Raw genomic sequence first — 26,203 nt, 5'->3', positions numbered from 1 at the left:
TTTATCTTATTAAAAAATACAAAATTATTAACTATTTTTATATTATTTTGTTTATTGTTAAATGTACTTTTATGCATATATATAGCTTTACATATTTTAAAAAATTTTGAATAAAACGAACAGTGAAACGTATATCAAAAAATCAATGACATCAAATATTTAGAGACGGAGGTAGTATTATACAAAAAGAGAAGAGGGTCGAAAAGCCCTTGCATATGCTGAAAATTTTGAAAGTTTCACCATTAATAACTTCCCAAATGCTTACTTAAAAGGAACACTTATATACATTTGTTTTCTTGAAAAGTTCTATCGTTGTACGTAACATCATAACTATAAAAATATACTCACTACTTCCCTAAATATTTGACGTCGTTGGCTATTCGTCTTATTGAAAAAATTTACATAATTATTAATCATTTTGATATCATTTCATTTATTGTTAAATATACTTTTATACACATATATATCTTTACATATTTGATAAAAAAAATTTGAATAAGACGAATAGTCAAATGTTTATTAAAAAGTCAACGGTGTCAAATATTTAGAGATGGAGGTAGTATAAACTTGTTCATCAGAATTTTAAAAGTTTGGCCGAATCTTATACGCAAGGAAAGATTGTTATTTACTGGAGGTGAACTGGCGTACGTGTGTCGGCATGAGCATGCATGCGAAAAAAAAAATCAAAAGCAGGCGGCGGCCGGCCGGTGCACTGCACGTATGGACGATTTTGCAGTGGCCGTCGCCCATGCATATCATGTATGCGTCCATCCGTGTCGATCATCCTGCCGGTCCATTCTCAAAAGGTGCATCATTTTAGTACTCTTTTTTTTTTCTCCCCTTCGACTGCATATGGTGTCATGGGCGTGTTGTGATGGAGACAATGCTATCTGCTGACTTTGTGCTAAAGTTACAAGATGTTTTTGAGGTGGATATGAACATTAAGGAGATGGCTAGAATTCAATAAATAAGAGAATATTGTAATTAGTGAAGAGATGAAATTATATGGAGGAATTGAATATTCGAATATCATGATTGATTAAGAAAAGAATGTAAATGGAAAGTTGTAATATTTGGCACAAATTTTGAATGGTAGGTGGAGTAGTGTTCTTCTTATCTAATTTAGCTTTTGTGGAGCAATAGGATTTTCTTTTTTTTCCCCAAAATAAGAGTATCAAATATACTCTATATTCCAAAATGTAAATGTTAGTATAATTTAAATAACTTATCGTAATATCACTTGTCATCGTTGTACTTCTTAGGGTATATTTTTTTAAAAATAATAATATGTGAATAAAACTTTTATATACATGTTCTAGCAATCTAAAAACCAAGATTAAAAAATAAAATATAATAAAAAATTCTAAAATAAACTCTAAATTTAAGGTTAAAAATTTAAATTTTGTCTCATCAATCATTTTCTGATGAAAAAAAGCCAGCACCACAATTCTATGGGCCCAGGGCCAGCTCTATAGTTTTGAGGGCCCTAGACGAATTTGATACTGTAGACCCTTTAGACTAAATATTTTTTAGTTATAATATATAGTATAATTATTTATTCTGTAAACTAACACAAACAAACATAATTAACATGGTAAAACATGTACTACCTCTTAAGAGTTAACTTGTAATATAGTCTCAGTTCTAAATTTTAATAAATAATGTTGACACTAAATTAAAACCTAAAATAAAGAAAATGAATGGAAAATAAAGTGAATCAACAAAAGGTAATTTATGATTAAAACATTTTTATTTGTGTTCTTAGCGATTTAAAATACAATGCTAGAAAATATACACTATAATAAAAACAAACTAAAATCAACTCTAATATTAAGTTTCAAAATTTAAATTTTGGCTTCAACAAAGAAGCAAACAAGTAAACTATAGAGCTCTAACCTTAATCAATAAATAATCATCATCTAAATAGTTTTCTAAGTTGATTAATCATCTATTTTTTAGAAAGAATAGATGAAAGAATTAAACCATATAAGTATATAAATTATAAATTTGATTAGCCCCCTCCCGCCTAGGCCCTCAGCCGGCCCTGGACCTATGTTCGAGACTCACCTTTCACTTGATTCATTGATATAAAAGTTTTTTCCTTTCATTTGCAGGTTTAACTTAACTCGTATGGTACATCCTCCTTTCATTAACCAATTTTTACGTGAAATTAAAATACGATGGTTGTACGTTAATACAACGTACGTTGGATCGATTCCGGAATTGAGCGTGCTTCCTGCTGTCCTGAAACAAGAACACGAACCACGCTGCCACAGGAAAATAATACTCCCTGATAAATAATATTTATCATTTAGAATAAGATTTGACCAAACTTCTAAAATTTTAAAAACTAATTTCATATTATAATAAATTTATAATATATAATGAGTTTATGATATCACTGATAGTACTTTTCAATGGAAATCTATGTATATCATTCATTCATTCATTAGTTTTGTATTTAAAGTAAGCATTTACAAAATTATTAATGGTTAGAATTTTAGAAATTATACTAAATATTATCCTAAATAATAAATATTTTTAACCGGAGAGCAACATAACAAGAAACGTGCTGTGCATGGAATCAATCTGCTTGATACCCAAAAATAACCACTTATCTTTTTACACCACCACCAAAGCAGACATTTCTGTCCACTGTTAGACGTTCTAGCTTGACACTGACGAAATCCTGTGCTGATTTGTTCCTTCAACCCGATGCCGCCATGCCGGTGGTAGGAATTTGCTTGCAAATGTGCACAAGAGCTTCTTTGCTTCCAAGTGCAACCAGAGTGACACCTATCTTGTTGCACCTTCCCAGTAAAAGAACTCACTGCCAACTCAGATGCAGACCCAGCTTGCCGATTGATCCTGTAATTAATTACCACGCAGAAGGCAGTGATGAAATCTTGCATGACCAAACAGGACAATTATCACTACCAGAGCATGAAATTTTGTCCGAATCATTTGACTTAGTGATTTTCAGTTTTAAGTGTAATAAAAAAGAGCTAGGTCTGCCACAATGTGTAGTGTATAAATGCCCTGGAGAACTTCAAATATGAGCAAAGAGAGAAACCTTTCCCACAAAAAGAAAATCAGGCAAGATAAGAAACTGAAGAATCTTCAGTATTTCTGATGGGCAGCCACAGTCAGGTAACATGTAATTTCTTGCACTGCCTATTTTTCTTTTCTCTCATGTCATGCAGGGTCCAATTTGCCTATATATTCTGCATTGCTTGGGTATAGGGTAGGCAGCCTAATACACATACACAGTTCATCTTCATGGTATAATTCCAACAAATGCATCAGCGATTTGAATTTATTTACCCAAAATTAAGGGACAAAGAACAAAATTAAGATGATACATAACATGAACTTCCTCAGGAACTGTTATTGCAAACAGGGTGATGCATCAGAGACAGAGAACAAAGTAATATCTGCTGAAGAGCTACAGATTCGCGATGAGTTGGAGGCCGACATTGAGGAGGATTTAGAACGAGAGATCATCGACGACATGTGTTGCCTCGCTCGGCATCTGCAGAGATTATATCAGCAGAGGGATTTGAGAGAACTTACTGGTTCAGCTACTGGTTACCAGCTCCCACCATATCATACAGCAACTGCAGCTCTTTCTGAGATGAACATCAGGATAAACTTGGATGGGCAATGCAAAATCAACATCACTAAGATTGAGCAAGATGCTGTAGAAAATCCAAGGAAGCTATACCACTCCAATGCTTACCAATCTGACAAAAGGCAGAGACCTATGAAGGCAAGGCAGACTTACACAGTTTCTTGCAGGAAGCAGCACAACCATCCTGTTGCACCATGGAGATAGATAGACAAAATGAACAGATGATATGAACTACGACTTAAATCACTTATGTTATACTGCAAGCGAGCAAATAAGTCATATTATGTACTACTTCAATCATGTTGAACAAATCAATATTAAGACTTGTTCATGGAGGGAACAGGTATATATCTAGATCATTGGAATTTGATGAATCATTAAGTCAATGACACAATGAGGGCATAATGCCATTGCTGAGGTATCAAACTCAGATGAAACATCAGGGTGAAAATGAGTGTGTGAAGAATATAACTGTTGGGGGATAAAGGTTATTCTTGAAAAATACTTGTCTAAGATGACTGAAAAATGAAAGCTACAACCTCAGATTCAGGTAGCTGACCATTAACACAACTGTGTTGAGGGTTCCTATAGATCTACCTTTTTTAAACCGTTAACCATCTTATATCATGTGAAAGTTGCTTGACTGTCCAATTTTCAACGCCCTCTGTTTCACCATGTAAGACTTTTAAGCCTTGTCTAAATTCATATAGATACTAATGAATCTAAATATATATATATATATATACACATATACATTCATCAATTGATAAATTTAGACATGCTAAAAAAATGCTTGCAATATGAAACGGAGGTAGTAATTCTAATGGGATATACACTTGTATATATATTCTCTGATGCGATGTGATGGGTATGGGAAAGCACATGGGTGTAAATTGTGATATTATGTGGTACGGTATATTGATTGACAAATTAGTAAGATGAGGGGTTTCTGCACGAGATACCAGGTGCTAACTGGTCTGATTTGGAGGCAACCAATCTCATCTTCTCTGAACTCATTTCAACTCTATGGTGCTGCATAATTGTATCTCTGCTAGCATGCTGTCACTGTTTGACAATTCAAATCAAGCTCATGCTAACATCAAGATATGCCCATGTGAAGGAACTATCTTCAAGGGTTCCTATTCGCTACACATCATACCACAAACTCAATCCCAGTGGTTGTGCACAAACTAATTTTTCATCCTATGTTTAATGCTGAAAGGCTTCCAATAATTAGTACGATTAGAGCATAAAGCCATTAACATCATGCACATTCTGAATGCATATGTTAAATAATAATTCCCGGGTTCTGCAAAACAATCGTGACACGCTACAAAGTGCAAACAGAACAGCTCAAGCAACCCATGTTGCCTGCAATACATTGCTACACTCTTCAAGTTAACACTAGGATGTGATGTGCGTGTTGTGCACCCTACCGTGTATACAGTCTCTGGTAGAAAATTTCAGGAGGATCATTGGTGGACAGAATACAACAATGCATAGTCGCCATCATAATTTAACAATTCAAGCTGTAACTGAATGCACATGGCAAGAGCTTGCAGCAACCATCGGTACAGGACCATATTCTTCTTGTAGTATAGGGAACATAATTTTGTCTTGTAGTATGGGGAGCATATTACACGTCCAGAAAAAACTTCTTGTCTGTACGCAATATTCCCACTGCCTTGATGTATCTGTTCTGCATAGCAAGAACAAACTCAGAAAGAAAATGACTGCTCCCATTTTATCTGTTACATCACATAAACCCCCACCAGGACTGCAATTAATTTGGCAAACAACCTGTTAGGACCTCCTATTCACAGGGGATCCTAGTAAGCAACAGCCACAATAAATATATGCACAGCAAGCAGAGTTTGTGAGATTCAATTATAAGTCTATAAAGCCTATTGGAAAAAAAAAACAAATGCAACAATTTTTGTCGCTTCAAATTGGCAGAAATCAAGGAAATAGATCATAAAAATCAGTAGTGCCGCTGGGAAAAAATGCATAGACATAGTAGTAGAGTTCCAAAATTGGCTCAAACAGATTAATTCAATATCTTAGACACAAAAGAGAGTGATTCAAATGTAACTCCCTGGCAGGCTAAAACCACTCTCAAGCCATTTCATTTATACATATAACTATATTTCAGAAAGTCTATTCTTGATATGCAATCTGAATCAGGAATTACTTGATTCCTCTAGTCAAAAATATTTGTTATTTAGGACAAAGTTTGACAAACTTCTGAAATTTTTACAAGCGATTTTGTGTAGAAATAAATTTATAAAATCTAATAAGTTTATGATATTATAATAGTACTTTGTGAGAAGAATCTATGTGTATCATTTGTTTTATATTTAAACAAAGTATTTATGAAATTATTGATGGTCGGAATTTTATAAGTTTGAAAATCTTGTACTAAACAAATATTTTTGACCAGAGTGGGTACCTTATAAGGCAGTTAGTCAGATTCTAGTCATTTTCACGTACGTTACTTACCTTATGAGGCAGGTAGTCAGATTCTAGTCATCTTCACATACACGCTCAATTGCGATATCGCAAAAGACTTGCCTGTACTTGGTTAAATTGCCTTCACATCCACAAAGGCAAATTTAGGAAATAGTGCGACAATGGTAGCCTGAGAAATGTCAACAACAGTTCTGAAACTCTACATAAAACAGTACGTGTACATTTTCTATGGAAAGAATTTAAAAGCTAAAAATCCAGAAAGGGAGCTCAAGGTGAACAACATGTCATCATTGTGAAACTAAAAAAATAGCATCACACCTGCATAAAGTTGGGGGTTGGCAAAAGCAAAACCAAAGAAATACTGAACTACAATAAAATTTAGCATATATGTTTTAATAATGAAACATATGTGAACACAATCATCTTCTAGTAAATTTTATTCATCCTCATAGCAGAAAACAAATGAATCTCAGAATACCTATATAAAATATTGATCACAGCATAGATGTATAAAAGCTTTAGAAAGCAGAGTTGTGTTGGTAAAAGGGAAAGAGTGGTCAATTAATGAAGTTTAATAGGTAGGCCTTCCCTCATGTAAAATGAAATAGTACATAACCCTTTATGCTATAATAACACAACACTCAGTCAAAAATAAGATAATATGGTACTACAGAAGTGGATTAAAGCATGCTCATATCAAGATAAAATGTTATGCGAATTGAACTTACAAAATTGATTTAGATAAATAGAGGCTCCCGGACAGCAATTTTATTCAGAGCTCAAATTGAAATAATCATTGTTCCTAATCCAAACCGATCCCTTCAATGTATAGTTTATTTGATGGCAAAAGCATTAATATAAACCATCCAAAAAGCTAATAATTCAAGTCTGGATTATACCAATTTTATAGCTACTAATATCTCTCAGACATGGCTCAATAGCTGGTACATAAAAACCCAGAAAGAATCATATCATGTAAACACTAATCCATAATCCAACCAATTACTGAACTGACAAAGGTATATGGATTTAATAAAATAATAGTTTCTTACGAAGATAGAGGAGTGTAGACTTGGCTGCATTGCCCACCAAGGCACCAACTCTGGTCTAGCCACAATGCTAAAAAAATCTCGAACAGAACCTTTACTTATAGAGTAGCAATGATGGAAACTGAACCAATAGTACAAATTGTGGCCTATAAAACAAAATTACAGAATATCTGAGAAAATGTATTGTGCTTTTAAGGAATCCATATCTCTACATAACTGAAGATGTTTCCCTGCCTGCTGCAGAGAGTGAGCACTGAGCACCAGTGGGCAACAGAAACACTTCTGTGGAAATGCATCATCAGGTTCAAAATTAGAAGAGCAACAAAATTAGCTATCTCTAGCTTGAAGCCTCTTCAAGCATGCAGGAGCTGTACCTTACATGGATTGGCCTTTTGTAGCTGGGAGAGGCCCTGTTGCCACCGGGGGGCATAACCCCCCTCCCCCCCCCCCCCCCCAACAATGAACTCAGAAGTGGTCTTAGTATCATAACTAATCATGAACTGATTGGAGTGTGCAAATAATATCTCGCTAAACAGTTTCTCAAATCTCAATGAACTGAAAGGAGACGGAAGAAATAACTGATGGTAAAAGAAATGAGTATACATGAGTACTATCATATCAGACTCTCAGAAAGGACAAAATCATAAGAAAGCTTTGTATTGATAACTCATTCAAAGCAGGGCCAATACCATTGATCTATGCAGTCTTGATCATTCCTTAACATCAAAAGTCTGGTAAGAGACTATTTACTGCAATCTAGGAATTTTGAATCACACATAAACATCAAAATATCTCGTAGAAGCCTGATTATTGGGGTGGCAGGCTGCTGCTGACACCACCCAACCCAGCTTTCTGCCCCAATTCCGAGAGTTGCTGAATAAACTCCACACCATTAAGAATTTCTGTCACTCCATATATGACTTGCTTGGTAGTCTGTGATCGTTGCGCTAGCTCCAGCAAGCTCCTGTATTCAATGTAATTTCCACCACCAATCATGAAAACAATGGCTTCTCTGAAGGGTCCTCTGAACTGCCCACCACTTCCTGATTTAGGGGCCCGTGGATCAAACAGTAGGTAGTTGTCAACTTCTGGATTTGGTTTCCCATCCATCAGAGCTTCAACAGTCCTTGTAATGGCTAGCTGCCTTCCATCTGATAAGAGATTTTTCACCTGTGTCGTCATGGCCATAATGGAGTTCCCATAAATCTTCTCTGCCCAATCAACAAGCTGACCCTTGCTTGTGCTTGATGCTGCAGCAAACTGGCTGTTTAATGACTTTATCCTCTTCACATACTGAAATGCAGACATGTCCACTTCCGACTCGCGCAGCGCAGCCTCAACCTGTTCAAGGTCAGATGACTGCGGTGTCTCAAACGACAGCAGGTAGCTCACAGCAAGCCGGAGCTTATCCTCCTTGGTGCCATTCCCTCTCAGAAGGTTCAGCAACTTGGTCCTGTCGAAGGTGCCATCCACGAGCATACTGTTCTCACACTCACAATATCCATCCAGCGACCTCTCCTTGATATGCCCAAGCAACGCTGTTGCAATATTTGTGTGCTTATCAATCAACTTCTTCCGTTCAGTCAGTTCGGGGAGTGAGTTCACTGCGTTCATGAGATGCCTGGTGTTGCCAATGAGATCGGTGCCATCAAACTCAACACCATCCCTCGCGCCACCTGTGCGCTGGTTCACCTCATCAACATCCTGCTTGTACTTGGCAAGTTGTGCCTCGATTTCCTTTGCCACATTGGGGAATTGCAACCAGCTATTCACCGCCCAGAATGTGTCAGAGTCATCCAACTCATACCTCTCTACTGGCAACTTCAGTACGTTCGACTTCAAGCCGAGCACATCATGGACCAATGGCCGGTAGCTCCAATCATGCTGGATCCCCACCGAAAGCTCGAAATTCCTATCGAACAGGCACAGGACTGGCCGCTGGAACGATGCAACAGCTGTGGACGCAGCCTCGGTGAAGAGATTGGGCTTGGCGATGAGGTGATCCCGGAGACGGGCGTCAAGCGCGGCTGCGACCATCTCCGCCGGCCCGCCGCGGGCGCACCTGATGACCGGCACGGTGCCGAGCGTGGCGACGACGCAGAAGAGGCCGAGCGCGATGGCATCGATGAGCGCGGTGATGTCGGCCTCGGCCGCCGCGGGGTCGTTGAGCGCGACGTAGGCGCGGGGCTGGGCGAGGGAGAAGAGGTCCTCCTCGAGGCAGACGAAGTCGAGGTACTGGTCGGCGACGCGGGCGACGCGGTGCGCGCAGCGCGAGGCGGCGGCGGCGGAGGCGAGGCGCTCGAGGAGCGGGCGCGGGACGCAGGTGGAGAAGTTGACGTGGAACGAGGCGTAGAGCCCCGCGGCGGCGTCGGCGGCGATCCGGTCGACACTGGCGGCGGTAGGCCTGACCAGGTAGACGGCGGGGGCGTCGGGGACCTGCTGCCTCGCCTTGTCGATGTTGAGGTGGAGCGTGACCCCGTGCTTGCGGAGGTCCCCGACGCGGAGCACCGGCGCGAGGAGCGCGATGCAGGGGGAGTCCATCACCAGGATCTTGTACGCCTCCTCCTCCTCCCCATCTCCCACCCCTCCTCCTCGCACTCCTCCTCCTCCGCCGCCCACCCCGTCGGGAGAGCCCTGCTGCAGGTTCAGGTGGAGCATCCGCACGATCAAATCTGGATCAGAAGACAACAACACAGCGCCGCGCCGTCAGATCAGAACCAAGGGAGGAGCGAAGCATGGAGGGGGGGTGAGCTGGAGCTTACCGAGCTGCTTCTTGCGGAGGGTGAGCGCCATGGCGGCGAGGGGGGGGGGGTGGTCCGGCGATCGCCGGCGCGGTTCAGATCTGGGAGGGGAGGGAGGGAGTGGGGGGGATCGGTCGGTGACAGAAGAGAGAAGCCACTGGGAAGTCGAGAACGTGTGATGAGGTAGAAGATCGTGGCCGTTGATTTTTACTGTGTTTGGGACTTGATGATGATGGTGATGACGCGGAAATTGCCCCTGTGATGTCAGAGTCGGAGAAAATTCGTGTGGAGAAAATGAAATGAAGGCCATGTTTAGATATATTTGGAATGATTAATGACAAAAGTTTTGGTATTGTATTTTTTAAGTTGGTGTTTAGAGGCATGTAAAAGTTGTTACTTTTTAGCAAAAGTGAGAGGTGATCCGTCACTGTACACTTTTTGGTAAAATTTGGTACCCTAGACTGCCAAATGGCCAAATATCAAATGCAAAGTACCCTAGTGTTTAGGCTCTGTTGAGATCCTTCAAAATGATAAAAGTTTTACTATTTTAAAGCACTTTTTGACAAAATGGATCTAAACACTAGGGTAATAAAATGACAACTTTGTATTTGGCATTTGACAGTCTAGAATAGCAAATTTCAACAAAAAGTGCATAGGGACGCGGACCACCTCTCACTTTTGCCAAAAAAATTGGTAAATTTTACATGCCTCTAAACACCAACTTGCAAAAATACAATGTTAAAACTTTTGCCACCAAAACTTTTATTATTTGCCATTTGCCATTTCAAATACCTCTAAACAGGGCCTTAGATCCATTTTACCAAAAAGTACTTCAAAATGGCAAAACTTTTACCATTTTGAAGGATCTAAACAGGGCCGAAGTAATTCTTTTCGACAGTAAAGACAAAAACACTATATCTAGGTGTTATAGCATCCTATCCCTATTATATAGTAGATTCTCTTAGTCATTTTAGTGATTCAATTTTTAATTGATTTTATTGTTGTCTAAGTATCCCTAAAATTATTGAAATGATTAAAATCATAGAAATCAGTGTAAAAATGTTTTAGAGGAATAGTCACTAATACGCCAAATAGAATATCCGGAAATAGACTAAACCACCGTTTTCAAAGGAAGGTTAATTGAACTAATTAAGAAACCACACCTCTTAATGAAACATAGCGGTAGTAAAAGTAGCAAATCAATACGGAGTTGTAGTCATGCAGCGGCAACTGCGTCCTTACAACTCTAGGCCTCCACTACTATCCAGCTTGTGACATCTTTTTTGACATCCTCTAGCATGGACCGACGAGTTAAATCTACAAGGCCATCCTGGCCACCAACTGCTATCTCCAAACCGAAACATGAAGTAGACATCGGCTAAACAAAAATAAGATGGAACCCGAATATAGGAAAACTACATGGTAGACACATGTCTAGACTAGCTAAACTGCTAGAATAGGATGCCTGACCCCTATTTCAATCATCATCGGTGACGAGCCATCAAAATCTTGTAGAGGTGCTAGGGATGGGGGTTTACTGTAGAAGATGCATTCGGTTTAAGAGCTCTCCGGACAAAGAGTTCACCTCCTCGTAGTTCCGGTTTCTCCAAATCAATCGTAGTTGATTCTATAAGTTGAGTACTATTTGTTGTGTTCTTGACAACAATCTCACCTTCGTACCATTTGTGGATCTTGATTATGTTCATTTGGTCAACGACAGATAAAAAATTATATGATTTTCAATAACTATTTAACAATATAAGTGATAGGTTTAATTATTACAAAATTAAAAATCTACTCTACAAAGGTGAGATGATGAACTTATATATAAAAATATTTTATAAAAAATATACCATGTTCGGGAAATGCACACAAAAGATGAGGAATAATCTGACAAAAAGATGCAGCCCTTGTGATCATTTGATTCTTCTCATTCTTTTCTTTATTAGAGATATCTAAGTTGTATTTAATCCTGCTTAGGAAAGGGTAAACTAATGCATCGGTTGAGTTTTTTCTATTGATTATTAGAACATTGGTTGACTTTGGATGGTGCAAGTATGTGCCAGTATATATTAGCATGTCTCTACTCGTCTATTAATTAGTTCTTATTTTGGATGGGCCGTGTGGGCCAGATTTTAGTTCAACATCCTGGCCCATGCATATGGATGGTCCTCGACTTTAGGCCTATGTAAATAAGGCCTTACCACATTCACCTTGAAATCTTGAATAGCTCCATCACTCAACTGGTTAAGAAGGAGATCCGAGTCCAAAGGCTAATGTAGATGCTCATCAGATTGTCAATTATCTTTCCTAGCCCACATGAATCATTTACTTGCTATTGGATTTTACTTGCTATTGGATTGGGATCAGGGGCAAAGCTTGAGCAAAACAGAGGAGGATGTTATCTATTTTTTTCAGTGCTTTGAACTGAGTGTCTAAATTTGTATTGGAGTAATGCCTATATAGTAAAAATTAATAATTTCTAGCTAAAATTTTTTTCCGAGTGGGGTGCCTATGAACCCACTCGGAACAAAGTAGCTCCGCCCCTGATTGTGATGATTTACACAATATATAAACGATGTTTGTGAAAGGGCATATTATATAGTTGTTGCATATATATAGAATTTCAGATTAGGTTATGTCAGAGGCTAAGTTCTCAACCAGTTGAATTCTTTTTATGCAGTTTTGACAAATGATAGAAACTTTATGCTGATCAAATCCGGGTCATCTGACTGGCCATTCCTGATACACCACCAATTTGATATATGCATATATTCTGTATTCGTTAATTCATATATGTATCTTACAAGGTTCGCTGTGTACGAATACGTATATATATATATATATATATATATATATATATACTGCTTGTACAGCTGATCGGGTGCTACAGGCGCCATGGATCGATGCACACAAGCAAGCTTATATCAAGATCGATTGCCATGACCGACGAAGCAGATAATCAAAAGCTGGTTAAGTTAAGTAAGTTCAATTAGGTCATGATGAGGCAGGAGTAGTTGTCGGGGTCGACGAGCGCCGGCACGAGGTACCGCCGGCCGTTCCTGCCCACGACGTTGTACCCGGCGCCGGTGGCCGCGTCCACCCTCACGGCGCCGGGGTAGCCCGGGTACGCGCCGCGACCGTACACCCCCGGGCACGCGCCGCCCACCTCCACCGGCGCCGCCGCGTCGCCCTGGAAGTAGCCCCGCCCGTACGGGTTCGTCACGGCGCCGGCCAGCAGCGCCGCCAGGTTGATCACCACGCCGTCCACGCCGGCGTCGCCGTTGGGCGCGCGGAGGAACGCCTCGGCGCGGCCGTGGTCGTGGGCGCGCCTGCCGGCGGCGTCGTAGGCGTAGCCGTCCGCGGCGTGGAACGGCCACGCGCACCGCCCCGGGCACTGCGCCGACGCGTCGCCCACCCACACGTGCACAGCGCCCCCCGGCGCCGACGAGCCGTGCACGCCGCACGCGCTGGAGCAGAACCCCTCCACGGCGACGTCGGCGGCGGTGAGCACCACGGCGACACCCCCCGGCGCCACGCCGAGCCGCGCCGCCAGCAGCTCGACCTGCGCCCGCGACAGGCGCTTCCCGAGCGAGCACCCATCGTCGTCGACCTGGCTGGCCAGCACCACGCGCGCCGCCTCCCAGCCCCGCCCGGCCTTCCGCACGTACCTCTCCACGGTGCCCCACCACCTCGCCACCGTCGGCGGCGGCGCCGGCCCCGGCGCGCCGAACGAGTGCTGCTGCTGCCGCTGGCCGTCCCGCCCCCGCGGCGAGAGGGACAGCAGGAAGTCGGCGACGACGGCCCTGTGGTGCGGCTGGAACGCGCCGTAGAACAGCACCGACACCGGCACGGCGCCCTCCAGCACCGCGCCGCCGTGGTACTCCACCGCCGGCGGCGGTGGCTGGTAGAGCACCGACTCGCACGTCCGCGCCGACCAACCCATCACCACCACCGCCACCACCACCAGCGCCGCGAGGAAGTGAGCTTTCGCCTCCATGATCGTCTATGCCAAGCTAGCTAGCTGCACGGAGGGAGAGGCCGCGACGCGACGCCGGCTTAAGTAGGGAGGCATATGTGCGTTACGTGGCGTGGGTGCTCGACGAAATGCGCGGGTTTGTTTCTTGCTTGACATGCGTGCGTTGGGACTTGGGAATGGTTGCACGTGAGTACGTGGCGTTATGGGTTAGGGTTTGCGTGAGGCTACGAGCACGTATATACGCACCATATCTTATCTTACCCAGCAGGTTTAGTTAATCTTATTATATATGAGACAAAACATGCATATTACTTCGTATTAAACTAAGATCAATCTCAATAAAAGTTTTATGGACAATAAATAGGGTGCTATGTAAATATTTTTATGATGTGACAAAATATTAATAAAGAGGGAGATGAAATGAGTTTCATGAAGATGAAGCCTTCTCTGCACTGTTTCATAGATAGCTTGTGTTTTGCATTTAACCTAGGAAACAACAATAAATAAAACCAGCATTGAGAGAGGGGTGTTTTATCCTAGTTTCAAACTTTTTAGATGACTTATCACTTTAGGTAGTCGTGTCCATAAAACTTATATTAAGGATGACCTAACGATGGATGTGGTAAGGATGGATGTGGGATATGCATAGGAAATTAGGAACGGTTCATCGCCTCATCGGTTCTTTGCTTGGGGTGGTGTCTTAGCTTTTATAAAGGTAATCAGGATCATGACATGTAATATGTTGTATAAATTAAGTATATAAGGTTGATTTTGGTGAACTAATTCATTTTTTATAAACTTCCATATTATTTTTAATCCACCTTATTTTAAAGCGTATTTCGATATAATCGTCTTAAAGGATCCTAAAATCGGGATACTTATGTAAGATTGGGTAATATGGTGTGGAAGTGAATAGCATGTCGGTATAGTATAAAACTTAGGATATTAGATGGAATCAGTATCATTTTGGCTTGCTACTATGATACGTAACGGTATACTTGAATTTTAACATTTTGGCTTTTTTCAAAAAACCTATTTTACAAATATACTCTAAAAAGCTTATTGTACGAATGAACTTTTCTGATCATGCCAACGTCATTAGCGTCGTCATTGTAGAGTCTAAATCATTATGTTATGCTCATGTGGCCGGAGGACGGCGTCTACGATATTGACGCCATCATATTCAATGACGGCGCCAATGATATTGGCGTGGTCAAAAAGATATATTCGTGTAATAAGGCTTTTTTGATCTATTTATAAAATAAGTTTTCAAAAAGACTAAAATGTCAAAATTGCAGATACTGACAACGTTGATTTTTGGTATTCCAAGGAAAAAAACTATGATATGATAAGTGTAGCCCATGGGCCGGCCTTGCAGCAATCAGAAGTATAGATCAAAATTTCCATTTCTGTTTTTTCTTTTGCGAAGTATATTTTTTTTCCTATATATGGGACAGTGCTTATACTGAAAGTAAATAGCCCCCGTTTAGAATTAGTATTCAATCCTACATCAAATTTAGCAGCAGAAGAACAAATCCATGTTTGTGTGAATATGAAAACAATTGAGAAAATCTCATATTGAAACAACAATCCGACCTTAGCTCAGTTGGTAGAGCGGAGGACTGTAGTGTTGCAGATTAATCCTTAGGTCGCTGGTTCGAATCCGGCAGGTCGGATATTTTTTTTTAATTTTGGAATTCCGTGCTATGAAACAACTAGCTTTTAATTCATAAGCGTTCGAAATTGTTTTGAACTATCTACTCTTTTCACAAGGAAACAAAATGGAACGAGTTTGACCAAAAATCGGCTCAATTCCAAAACTTCTAACATTTACACAGTTAATTCGGCTGTTTATTGTATCATAGAAATCAAACAGTCCAAAATTCCAAAATGTTTAGGACAAAAAAATACTCCAGTTTGGACATCATTTTCCCTCATCAGAGCCAATGAGCTGCATTTCAATTTGCAACTGAACAATACTGAATATTCAGTCAACTCAAAACTTCACACCCCACAGCAATGCAAATCTCTCTCCATCTCTCGAATCCAAATTCAAATTTCAAAAACCCTCCAAATTCAAATTCGAATGTAGTATGTACATGCACATTATTTCCAAACACATGGAACCTTGCTTGCTTCTCCTTCCTCCTCGCGCCACCCTCACCTCCTCGACGCCAAGCCGCTCGACGACTGCCTCCCCTTGGACCTGCTCCTCCCGCTCCCGTCCCCGCGCTGCTGCCCCAGCCGCCGCGACGCCGACCGCCTGCGCGCGGCGGCGCCGCCCCCGCCGCCGCCGTCGAGCGCGGCGCGCGACACGGCGCCGTCGGCGGCGGCGGCCTCCCGGGGCCTGACGGCCTGCCTGTTGAGGTAGGCGAGGTGCGGGAGCAGGCCCGTGGCGGCCCTGCGGAGGGCGTCGTCGCCGACGTTGGCCTGGACCGGGTTGCCGACGAGGTTGAGGGCGCGGAGGGAGTGGTAGTTGGCCACCAGCTGGCCCAGCGCCTTGGTGGTGGTGAGCTTGTTGAAGCCCAGGTCCAGCGCCGCCAGCTTCAGCAGCCGGTGCAGCCCCTCCACGTCGCTGATCTTGTTCCCGGCCAGGTACAGCTCCCTCAGCGCCGTGCAGCTCGACAGCCCTGCTCCACATCAATCAAATGCGATCTTGATTAGTTTTTTTTTTTTCGGTCGCTCGGCACCATGATCCATCTGTGCAAGGTTCGCAAAAATCTGAAGAGGAATTCAGTCGTATGCAGTTGCAGTTATGTTCAGAGATTTTCTTTTTCTTTGTTAGATGTAGTTGTGGTGCAGAGATATTGTTTATTTTTCTTTTTCACTGCAAAGTTGCAGGTCCTGAGCATGATTCTAGGCAAGATTGCAAAATCTGAAGTAAAAAACAGAGCTTTGTTGTAAAGTCTGAATTGATTGGCAAATTCTAATTTTCAGTCACACATGACCATGGCCATCTCTGAGACTGAAAGGTTCTCAAAACCTGAAGAAATTCAGAGTTAATGTAGTTGGAATGCAGACATTTTTTCTCTTATCTTTTTTTACTTTCCAAAGTTTCAGGTTTTGAGCCTCCTATCAAGATTGCAAAAATCTGATGTGAAGACAGTTTTTCTCTGAATTGACTGGAGAATTGAGTTGATGCCATTAGGGAGCATGGATCAGGTGGGCAATAATAAAGGAGTGCACTTCTCTACATCCAGGGATGAGATGGGATGGACAGAGGTCAGGGATTTGATCATGATGATGATAAGGCCCCATCCCAACTGCACTGATGGTCCTGGACCCCGGCAATTGTGGACAGTGAGGCAGTGACAGCCAATACATGAAGCAGATTCATGCTAGAACCAACGTGACATGTCCTGGATCCTCAGCTGTTCTGATCCAGACTGGCCTTTGTCAGCCAGATGCTACAGATCAAGAAACTCTAATCTTTGTCACTACTACCGGTTTCACCGATCACTCCACAGGAGAAAGGACTCCACTTGACATGCAACAACAAGAGTGCCTGAAAATTGCTGTGCTAACTACTAGTATGAGTGAGAGGTGAAATTGGGGAAAAATTTAACCTTTTGCGACTCTTATGGGCGAGTGGCAACAGAATTCAGGGATTAAACCCTCCGGGTAAAGAGTGACAAAAAGTTAAAAGCCCCGTGTGCTTACCGTGGCCGATGCGCGAAATCCGGTTGTAGCTGAGGTTGAGCACGCGCAGCTTTGTCAGTTCCCGGAGCCCCTCGATGTTTGTGATCTTGTTCCGCGACAGATCGAGCGAGTGCAGGCCCTTGGGCAAAGATCCCGGCGAGATATGAACTGCAGTGGATGCCAAAATTCAGACAATGTCCGGCAACCGGAGCAAGCACTGTGCTTTGTATCTAGGAGTTGTGGTAGTAACTTCACTTGAAATGCTACAGTGACAGATGCTTGTGTTGTCAGTGAGTGAGTGCTCACCGATGAAGTTGCCGGAGAGGTTGACGGCGCGGAGGCTGGAGAACGGCGCGATCATCGGCACCACCTTGAGGCCCATGCCGGAGATGTGCGCCACCGAGGAGAACGCGTTGAGGGACTGGATGATGGTGTTGGCTTGAGCCACCTCGTCGGCGGCCGTGCACCTCCTCGGCTTGCCGTGCCCCTTCCCCGATGACTCGCCGACCTCCAGGGTGCGCGGCCGCGCCGTGCAGTCACCGTGCTCCATGGCGGCTCGTTCGTCGCCGCCGTCGACGTCGACGTGGTGGTAGTGGTTGTGGTTGTCTTCGTCGTCGTCGTCGCCGTCCTCGGCGATGCGGAACGTGTCGTTGCCGATGCTGTTCACCCACGCGCTGACGCGGTCGTGGAGGGAGTTCTCGGCGGAGAAGGCGACCCACTGGTTTGGGATCGGCGGCGAGTCGTCGACCATCACCTTCTTGTTCTTGCGGTCCGCTGCGGCGGGCGGGCCTTCCTCCAGCGTGTCGGAGGTGTACCCGCCGCCGTGGTGGCCTCCGGTGGGCGTGGCCGGGCGCGCCGCCGGCCACGGCCGGTGCAGGTTGCGGTGGCTCCAGAGGAACAGCCGCCACCACAGCTTGCGGCTCCGCGACGGCAGCACCTGGCTCGACGAGCGCTTCTTCAGCATGACGCGGTCGGCGGTGCGCGACGTCCGCGCCGACGCCGGGCTCGCCTCCGGCGGCGCGCCGTGCGGCGTTGTCTCCAAGGAGAGGCCGCCGTGCAGGTTCTTGAGATCGCCGTAGGACCTCGACCGCGCCGGCGCCTCCGCCGCGTCCTGCGCGCCGCCCGGCCGCTTCGTCTCGATGTTGGAGCACGACCGCTTCAGCTTCGGCGACGCGTCCACCACCACAGCCGCCGCCTCCTCCACCTCTGTCCCGCTCGCGATCGCCGCGTCCGGCATGGCGCCGACGGCAACACCCTTCTCCGCGCTATGGCCGTCGTCGGGCTTCTCGCTCGGGTGGAACTCGAACTCGAACTCGAACTCGGACGACAGGCTGCCCTTCTTCGCCGACGCCTTGTCGCCGCCGCCTCCGCCTTTGATCGCCACCACGGCGGCAACCGCGTCGACGACGACCTTGTCGCCGCATTTGGCCGCCGGCGCGTCGATGAACTCCACCGGCTTCACCTTGGGACAGTCCCCGCTAACCTTCTTCGCATCAGCAACCTGTCGAACACGAAGCAGCCATTAAAATCTCAACGAAAACAGCACAAGCAGGCAAAAAAAATCACAAACAAAAAACTAAAAAAAAATTCGATCGAATTACCACTCGTTTCTTCCTCCTGCCGGCGAGCAGAGCGGGGATGCAGCTCATCTTGGTCATCTTCTCCAACCCGAGATCACTCCTCCTCCCAAAATTTCTTCCTTCCTCAGACGAATTCCTTCCAAAATTTCAGCCTGCTCGTTAGAACTTAGCCGTTGTCCACGGGAGAGACCCTCCGCAGCAGCGACGGCGAGATCGGGAGGACGACGACGGTGGAAGAGGTCGCATGCTCCCGTGCACGCCACACCTCACTCAGCGTGCGAGGCGGCGGCGGCACCACCACGGGGAAGGCCAGAGTGACCGGAGATTAGCCGGAGACGCCGCCGCGGAGCCGTCTTGGCAACCTAGGCTGCAAAAAGTTCAACATATCGACTTCAGAAACACACAGCTGAATCCTCCTACGCGCTGACACACACGGCGATCAGACATGGCCATGGCCGGAGACGACGACGACGACAACGGCGGCGAGGAAGAAGAAGACTCCGAATCACAAAAAAGAGTCAAAAATATATAAAAAAAGAACAAATTAGTCTAGTTTCTGTTCGCAAATTAGTTGGTGGGTAGCTGGATTGTCATGACAGCTATGCAATTTAAATGCCAAATTATTGCCGCTGCAGAAACAAGAAGGAAAGAACAGTGATTTGCACCTTGTTGGATTAGCTGTGTGAAATCTAGTGGGTGAAAAGCTACCAGATTCTTGGCTTCATTCAGTGCCCTGAAGGAAGCATTGGGATTTACTAAATTAACTCTGCATCTGTTTCCTTTCTCTAACCATGATGTCAACTTCCAACAAGACTAGAAATTTCACCAGTACTACACATAAAGAAGCTAATCTTGATTTCCTCTCCTGCTAATACCACTTACTGCCAGTACAGAATCATTCAGAAAGAGACTGCAGACACATAAATAATCAAGCAGAGAAAGATGCAGGGCAACAACAACCAATGACCTCTTCCTCAAGAACACACACAAAAACAATAATAATCAGAGAAACACAAAACCAAAATAACAAACCAAAGGAAACTCTGAAGATTTCAGGCAGGATTTCAACACCAGGAACAGCAGCAGAGAGTCCCCCAAGAACTAAAGGCAGAGAGAACAACCAAACAAAGATGAGTGAATCACATGAACACCAAAAGAGAAGCACCCTTGTCAGAAGAAAAAAAAAAGAAGTGTCACCAAAAGGAGGCCTAACCTTCCTCTCCCAGGCAGCAAGAGATTCAGAGCCAGATTGTTCTCCGGCCGGTGTGCAGAGCCGCCTTGTGTTTACTTCTCTGTTTGGGTAGGGAGGATCGGGTTGCTATGCTAAGCTAAGCAGCGATGCTAATGGCCGCAGGTGTGCAGAGGAGGAGGAGGAGAAGGATGTGGTAGAAATAGAGGAGAGGGAGAGGGAGTGATGCTGGACGAGACGACACCATGGCCGCGGTGGTGGTGGTGGAGGGAAAGCTAAGCACGCACGCGGTGGGCACACGGTAGGATTCGGACGTCACTCCCACTAGCGATCGATGCGCAAGCCTAGTAGAATCAGAATACTGCCGCCTCTGTCGTCTTAAATTTTCACTCTCTCAGTCTCTCCCTCTCTCTTCTTCTTGTTCTTGTTCCTTTTATTGGGGAATTTTGGTGTTTTTTTTGTTTTGTTTTGTTTCTAAATGTTAATTTATTGTTTCTTTGGTTGAATGTACAGAACAGTGCTGGGTTTTGTTGGTTTTGTGCAGAGAGCTTTCGTTATAATATATTACCTCCGTCCCTAAATGTTTGGCACAGTTGATTTTTTTATATATATTTGACTATTTGTTTTATTTAAAAAAATCTATCAAATATGTAAAGCTACATATATGCATAAAAGTATATTTAACAATAAATGAATGATATAAAAATAATTAATAATTATGTAAATTTTTTTAATAAGACGAATAGTCAAACGTTTTTTAAAAAAGTTAATGACGTCAAATATTTAGAAAAGGAGGGAGTAATTTACTTTTGTGTATAAATGGTATGGTAATAACATTTTTATTGGTCCTAACAGAATAAAATATGCCATTTATTTGAAATAGAGGGTCTAGCCTATTGTAGTTTTGTTCCAATTTTATGGAAGACGCACATACGCAACACTCACGTATAGTTTGGGTAGACCCGAAGTTTTAATTGGGTATTTTTGATGGTAAATTATTATTTTTGTCTGATTAGACTATACGCATACGCACATCACACTCGTACATGCATAAAAAGACGAAGACTAATGACAAATCTATGGTCCCACTAAATTTTTATTGAAAGAGTATATACATGTACATAATATTTATTGGCATGGAAATTTAAATCCACCATGGAACCGGTGCTCTGGTTGATAATTTGTTATTTTCTTTACTTTATTTGTACTAGAGGATAATTACTTACTACCTGAATTATTTTTAGTGGCTATTGATTATACAAGTAGTAAGATAATTATAATATTCTTGGGCTACTTAAAAAACTTGCCAGTCTTTCTTTTTCGGCAGCATTACGTGCTGTAAGGGCATGTCGCTGACGACAGAGAGGTGTGCTAGGGACGAGGTTAAACGAAGATGTGTAGACTTAGGCCATGTTGTTTATCCAAGTTAAATAATCTAGATTTTCTCGTTTTTCGTGCATGCGTTTTCCAAACGGCTAGCCGATATATTTGTTAAAAAAAATTATGTTGGAAACTTAATTTAAAAAATCATATCAATCTATTTTTCAAGTTTTTATTAATTAATCATATGCTAATCCACTCCCACATTTTTCGTTAAAAACGTGGCTTTATTCTGAATTCATAACTTGGTGTTGACTCGTAGGAAAAATTAAAGAAAATTTGGTTTCGACGACGATATATAACGGCGGCAGAGATGTGACTGTGATCATGAGATGGGGTGGGGCTGAAGAAGACTTGGGTTAGGGCAACCATACGTTAGACAATTCATAACGTAGGGTTTTGACATTGATTAAAAATTTGGGTACACTATGTAACGGCAGAATAAAAGTACTATACCCTAGAGGAATAAGAGGCTATATGTTAATACCGATGGATAAACCCACAAAAATATATAACAAAATAGGATATATATATATATATATATTAAATTAATCACAAATGGGAAAAGTAAACTTTACAAAACCATACGGTCATGGAACTTCATAAAACTATGCCTCGATCATTATTACGAGTTAAAATTATATATAAACTTACATATATAATATTTATAATATTTATAATTACGTTGACACATATATCATATACACGTTGCAGTTATCTAAGGTTAAATATTTTTATTTTACTATAATACCAAAATTGCTTAACGATATGGCTTTGTAAAACGTTCAGGTTATAATACCATTGTTACGTGGCACATGCCAAAATGTGTTTTTCTATGTAACTAGGACCATAATAGTTGTAGTTTCGTGTGTAAGTTATGCAGTAATAATTTTTTTAACCCATTCGGTCACAAATTAATACTTGTCAATTTGCACGGGGAAATAATAAAGTATGCCATAATTAGGATTATAATTTATGGGATATATAAAAATATTACATATCATGATGATTGCAATTTGTGATCGAAGTTTTTCAAAACAATTCACTGCGTGCTGGAATGGAAAAACTCTGAGTTCATACGGATCCATTCGCACAACATATGGTCCCAAATAAAAAAAAAACTGAAATTTAAAATACCTAATCCCTGCTAATATGCAAGGCCTTTTTTCTTATTAGCTCCGAACAATACCTAATCCCTGCATGTGTCTCATATGTCACAGTACTATGTATGCCACAGTATTAATTATAAATCACTTAACCTATGGTAGTTGACTTGGCTTGATGATCACCAATATTGAACTTCTATTGGTAGTTTCTTCTACTACAAGTTGTCAATGCAAACAAAATCATAAGAATTGAAAGTACATCCAAATGTAAATCAAATTGTACAACTTGTCTAAAACTAAACACAGACATTAATTGCTTGATCCACCATGTGTGTAAAAAGGAGACACATGGTACTGTTTGAAATGGTCATATCCATCTATACAAATACAAATCAACAAATTAATTTAATAAATTAAATCATGCTCCATCTTCATACACAAACTAACCTCTACCATTATTCTATCACAAACTGTATACAAATAAAACAGGTTGCCTTTATTAGATTCACTGCCTAAAGCTCCATATCAATATCTGGAGGCAGAAGCCAAAAGAGGAGGAATCAAGTGCCACAGCCAACTGATTGGAGGTTGGCAATGGTACTACTATGCATGAAGCTAGCCACAAATGTTCTTCAGGAGTCCTGGTTCCTCAATCTTCTCCCACTAACATGGGGAATGAGATGCCAACTCAGGCCATCTCATGTGGGTGGGCCCTATCCTTAACCCCTCAACCACACATTTGTGATCTTAGGTTAATTAGGTAACTGGAATAGTTTAATGGCTTGGGAATTAAGCTATAGCTAGCTTAGCTAAATTAGGTTGTCAATTTAAGAATAATATATATCATCTTGAACTGGAGCTGTCATCAGGTGTACAGTGTCTGGTCATTGCTGTGCATGGATGGTCAAGGTTTGGTGCCTTGGTGGCTTGGAATAGTTTCTTCCTCGGCTTATGAAGGCATCTACAGAATAGGTGCTTGAAGAGCTCAGCAAGCAAAACTGTCTATTTTGCAGAGGCTGAAAATTTATCTTCCATTATCTTCTTTTAAGAGAATATTTTATCCATTTTTCTTGGGAATCTTTACATTATCTAGAAGCAATGGAAACCGTCTTTCGTGCTACATAGGACATATAATGTATACTGACCTATGCTATCCATGCTTAAAGAAGATAGCATCAATTCTAAAATGTGACTACGAATATAGCTATTCACCCCGTTCCATATTATAAGACCTTTTAGTACTGTCTAGATTCATCCATTGATTGATGTATATGGTGTCATGTATATATGTCTAAATAAACATCAAAGTCTAAAACATGTTACATTATGTAACAAAAGAAGTAGCAATATATAAGTAATTGATGGTAAAACCTTCTGGACACATCATTAGCTATACATGACACCTTAAATTTCAAACTTTTTATAACATCATAATGTAGAAAATATTTTATGCAAATGTTTTAGGATTTGATTTGTGAAAACTACATACAAGTAGATTGTTTATCATGAAAAGAATACTTTTTCACATAGTTATATTTTCTAATTATATTTATGAATATATTATTATGAAAGTAATGATTAGACATGCGCATTACAGACTATTGATGGGGAAAATTATTTTATTATAATAATAGTTACCATGACAAATTTTGTAGAGCTATTTTCTAGAAAAAAAACTATTTAGATTCTACACATATAGACAAATTTATTATATAAAATTATAAAATAGACTGTACGGTAGTTGCATAGATAGGAAAAATTAGTAACATAAACTGGATAGGATCACAAGCGGGCCAACCTATTTTTACACGGATTCTCAATAAGTTGAATAAAATCTAGAGTGATGACAATATGACCTGTTTAAACAATGGCCAGATCTTTCTGATTAACATGAAAAGTCTCTTGGAGTATCGAGTTAGCACAAAATGTTCAGGTGCTTAGCTAGTGGTAGCTATATTTTGGGATAGAGAGCGTAATGAAAATAATGCACCTTATAAAAATTACTAGCCTAATAATAGGTATTAATATTAATCACTGGATCAAGAAAACATGGAAGTTAGGACTACTTGATTGGCAATTAATCTCTATATTGATAATGTTCGTATTTATGCTTTGATCAATTACTGTTTATGATGAGGTATCGAGAGATATATCAAATTATATAGTGTTCATTTATAGAACCCCTGACTTGATACCTAGTATATAGGTACCAAACTAAAATGTTAGAGAATTTATACTAGAAAAATATAATACATATTCATACATTTCCAAAGACAAACAAATTATCTTATATCGTACACATAATTTATATTTATATTTACTAAATATACCAAGAAAAAAAAATGACTTAAGCTAACCGTTTCAAGCCCCGTTCATTTTCTGAAGAGTAGACTGGCTACTCATCTAGATTATCACGGACATGCAGCTGGTAAACAATATATTTCTTCTAAAAATGTTTTTTCTACATAGTTTTTAATAATCAAATAAATCTATTTTTCAACTGTCCAATACCATAAACTTAATTAATCTTGCTATAATAATCTCTCTCGTTTTATTTTCAACTAATATCGAAAACATACTAGACATTAGATATATAAGACATTGGCTTAATTAAGCTAACTAGCTAGAAGGATGATGCCTAGCTAATTAAAATTAATGTACACGCAGACCAAAGGAGATATATATGGTCCAAGGTACGTAGGACAACCATGGAAGGTACGCGAACGTTCAAGCGACAGGATTTATAGAAGCACACAGAATTAAAATAAAACCAGAGAGAAAAGGATAGAAACAGCAAGCAACAAAAATAAAAGATATGGACATGGGATTTTGCTTTTAAGAACACCCATGCCATACATTTTTCTGGATAAGTTCGGCACACGGCGAGGTTAATGTGGACCAACTGAAAACCGAATACGAAAAAGAAAAATAGCTTTACTACTGCCTCCTCCAATTTTATTTGTTTAATACCATTGACTTTTCAACCTATAATTGACCACCTATCTTATTCAAAAAATTACATAATTATTTTAACGTAATTTATTTTATCATTAAGTAATATTTTAAGCAAGATTTATATTTTTTATGTTTATAAAATAATCTAAATAATACGAATGCTCAAACATATATATACAACTACACACATGCACGTAATACCCCTCATATATATACTTATCAACTACACACTGCTACTAGTGCGCCCTCCTTAGCACCACTGGGAATCCATACATGGAAAAAAAGACAAACTAAAAACTGCTCGAAGTATATATATTACTATTAAAAGGACATCCCAATATTTTATAATCATGAATAACACAGTTTAAATCCTAATATGTAAAATCACACGTGCGCACACACCCATATCTCCATGGCCATATCAAAAGGCCATACATACATAAGTAGCGATATAAAGTTAGAACCATATGCATGCATCCACTGCG

General features: G+C 41.4%; 4 protein-coding genes and 1 non-coding gene across 5 annotated transcripts; 2 read left to right on the top strand and 3 right to left on the bottom strand.

Annotated features, from left to right (window-relative positions):
* The first annotated feature begins 3,002 nt into the window (after nt 1-3,002).
* LOC107305154 lies at nt 3,003-4,104 on the top strand. Its single transcript, XM_015841819.2, has 2 exons — nt 3,003-3,150; nt 3,401-4,104. The coding sequence occupies exons 1-2, from the start codon at nt 3,133-3,135 to the stop codon at nt 3,833-3,835; spliced, it is 453 nt and encodes a 150-aa protein (XP_015697305.1). The 5' UTR covers nt 3,003-3,132; the 3' UTR covers nt 3,836-4,104.
* A 3,613-nt stretch (nt 4,105-7,717) lies between these two features.
* On the bottom strand, nt 7,718-9,999 carry LOC102719901 (SEC1 family transport protein SLY1). Its single transcript, XM_040528176.1, has 2 exons — nt 9,912-9,999; nt 7,718-9,821 (listed from the first exon to the last, which is right to left on the bottom strand). The coding sequence occupies exons 1-2, from the start codon at nt 9,940-9,942 to the stop codon at nt 7,957-7,959; spliced, it is 1,896 nt and encodes a 631-aa protein (XP_040384110.1). The 5' UTR covers nt 9,943-9,999; the 3' UTR covers nt 7,718-7,956.
* Nucleotides 10,000-12,780: 2,781 nt separating this feature from the next.
* Nucleotides 12,781-13,890, bottom strand: LOC121055487 (protein PHOSPHATE-INDUCED 1 homolog). Its single transcript, XM_040527984.1, has one exon. It carries the CDS (start codon nt 13,888-13,890, stop codon nt 12,883-12,885), a length of 1,008 nt encoding a protein of 335 aa, XP_040383918.1. The 3' UTR covers nt 12,781-12,882.
* A 1,570-nt stretch (nt 13,891-15,460) lies between these two features.
* TRNAY-GUA lies at nt 15,461-15,545 on the top strand. The gene is given in 2 exon segments: nt 15,461-15,497; nt 15,510-15,545. It is a non-coding gene; the product is annotated as a tRNA-Tyr (tRNA).
* A 133-nt stretch (nt 15,546-15,678) lies between these two features.
* On the bottom strand, nt 15,679-20,660 carry LOC102719620. The gene is made up of 5 exons (XM_040528061.1): nt 20,302-20,660; nt 19,110-19,455; nt 17,815-19,009; nt 17,530-17,676; nt 15,679-16,499 (listed from the first exon to the last, which is right to left on the bottom strand). The coding sequence occupies exons 2-5, from the start codon at nt 19,164-19,166 to the stop codon at nt 16,030-16,032; spliced, it is 1,869 nt and encodes a 622-aa protein (XP_040383995.1). The 5' UTR covers nt 19,167-19,455; nt 20,302-20,660; the 3' UTR covers nt 15,679-16,029.
* Nucleotides 20,661-26,203: the final 5,543 nt, after the last annotated feature.

Source organism: Oryza brachyantha, chromosome 10 (assembly GCF_000231095.2).
Source record: "Oryza brachyantha chromosome 10, ObraRS2, whole genome shotgun sequence".
NCBI lineage: Eukaryota > Viridiplantae > Streptophyta > Magnoliopsida > Poales > Poaceae > Oryza > Oryza brachyantha.
The sequence above is the reverse complement of the archived record's forward strand: the minus strand, read 5'-3'. Positions and strand labels throughout refer to the sequence as shown.

Excerpts from the sequence above, each read along its gene's own strand:
- LOC102719901 (XM_040528176.1), bottom strand. The coding sequence starts at position 9,942 with ATGGCGCTCACCCTCCGCAAGAAGCAGCTCG. Across the intron at positions 9,822-9,911 it reads CCTCCGCAAGAAGCAGCTCG|ATTTGATCGTGCGGATGCTC; the intron begins GTAAGCTCCAGC and ends CTTCTGATCCAG.
- LOC121055487 (XM_040527984.1), bottom strand. The coding sequence starts at position 13,890 with ATGGAGGCGAAAGCTCACTTCCTCGCGGCGCTGGTGGTGGTGGCGGTG.
- LOC102719620 (XM_040528061.1), bottom strand. The coding sequence starts at position 19,166 with ATGACCAAGATGAGCTGCATCCCCGCTCTGCTCGCCGGCAGGAGGAAG. Across the intron at positions 19,010-19,109 it reads GCAGGAGGAAGAAACGAGTG|GTTGCTGATGCGAAGAAGGT; the intron begins GTAATTCGATCG and ends CGTGTTCGACAG. Across the intron at positions 17,677-17,814 it reads CCTCTCCGGCAACTTCATCG|TTCATATCTCGCCGGGATCT; the intron begins GTGAGCACTCAC and ends CATCCACTGCAG.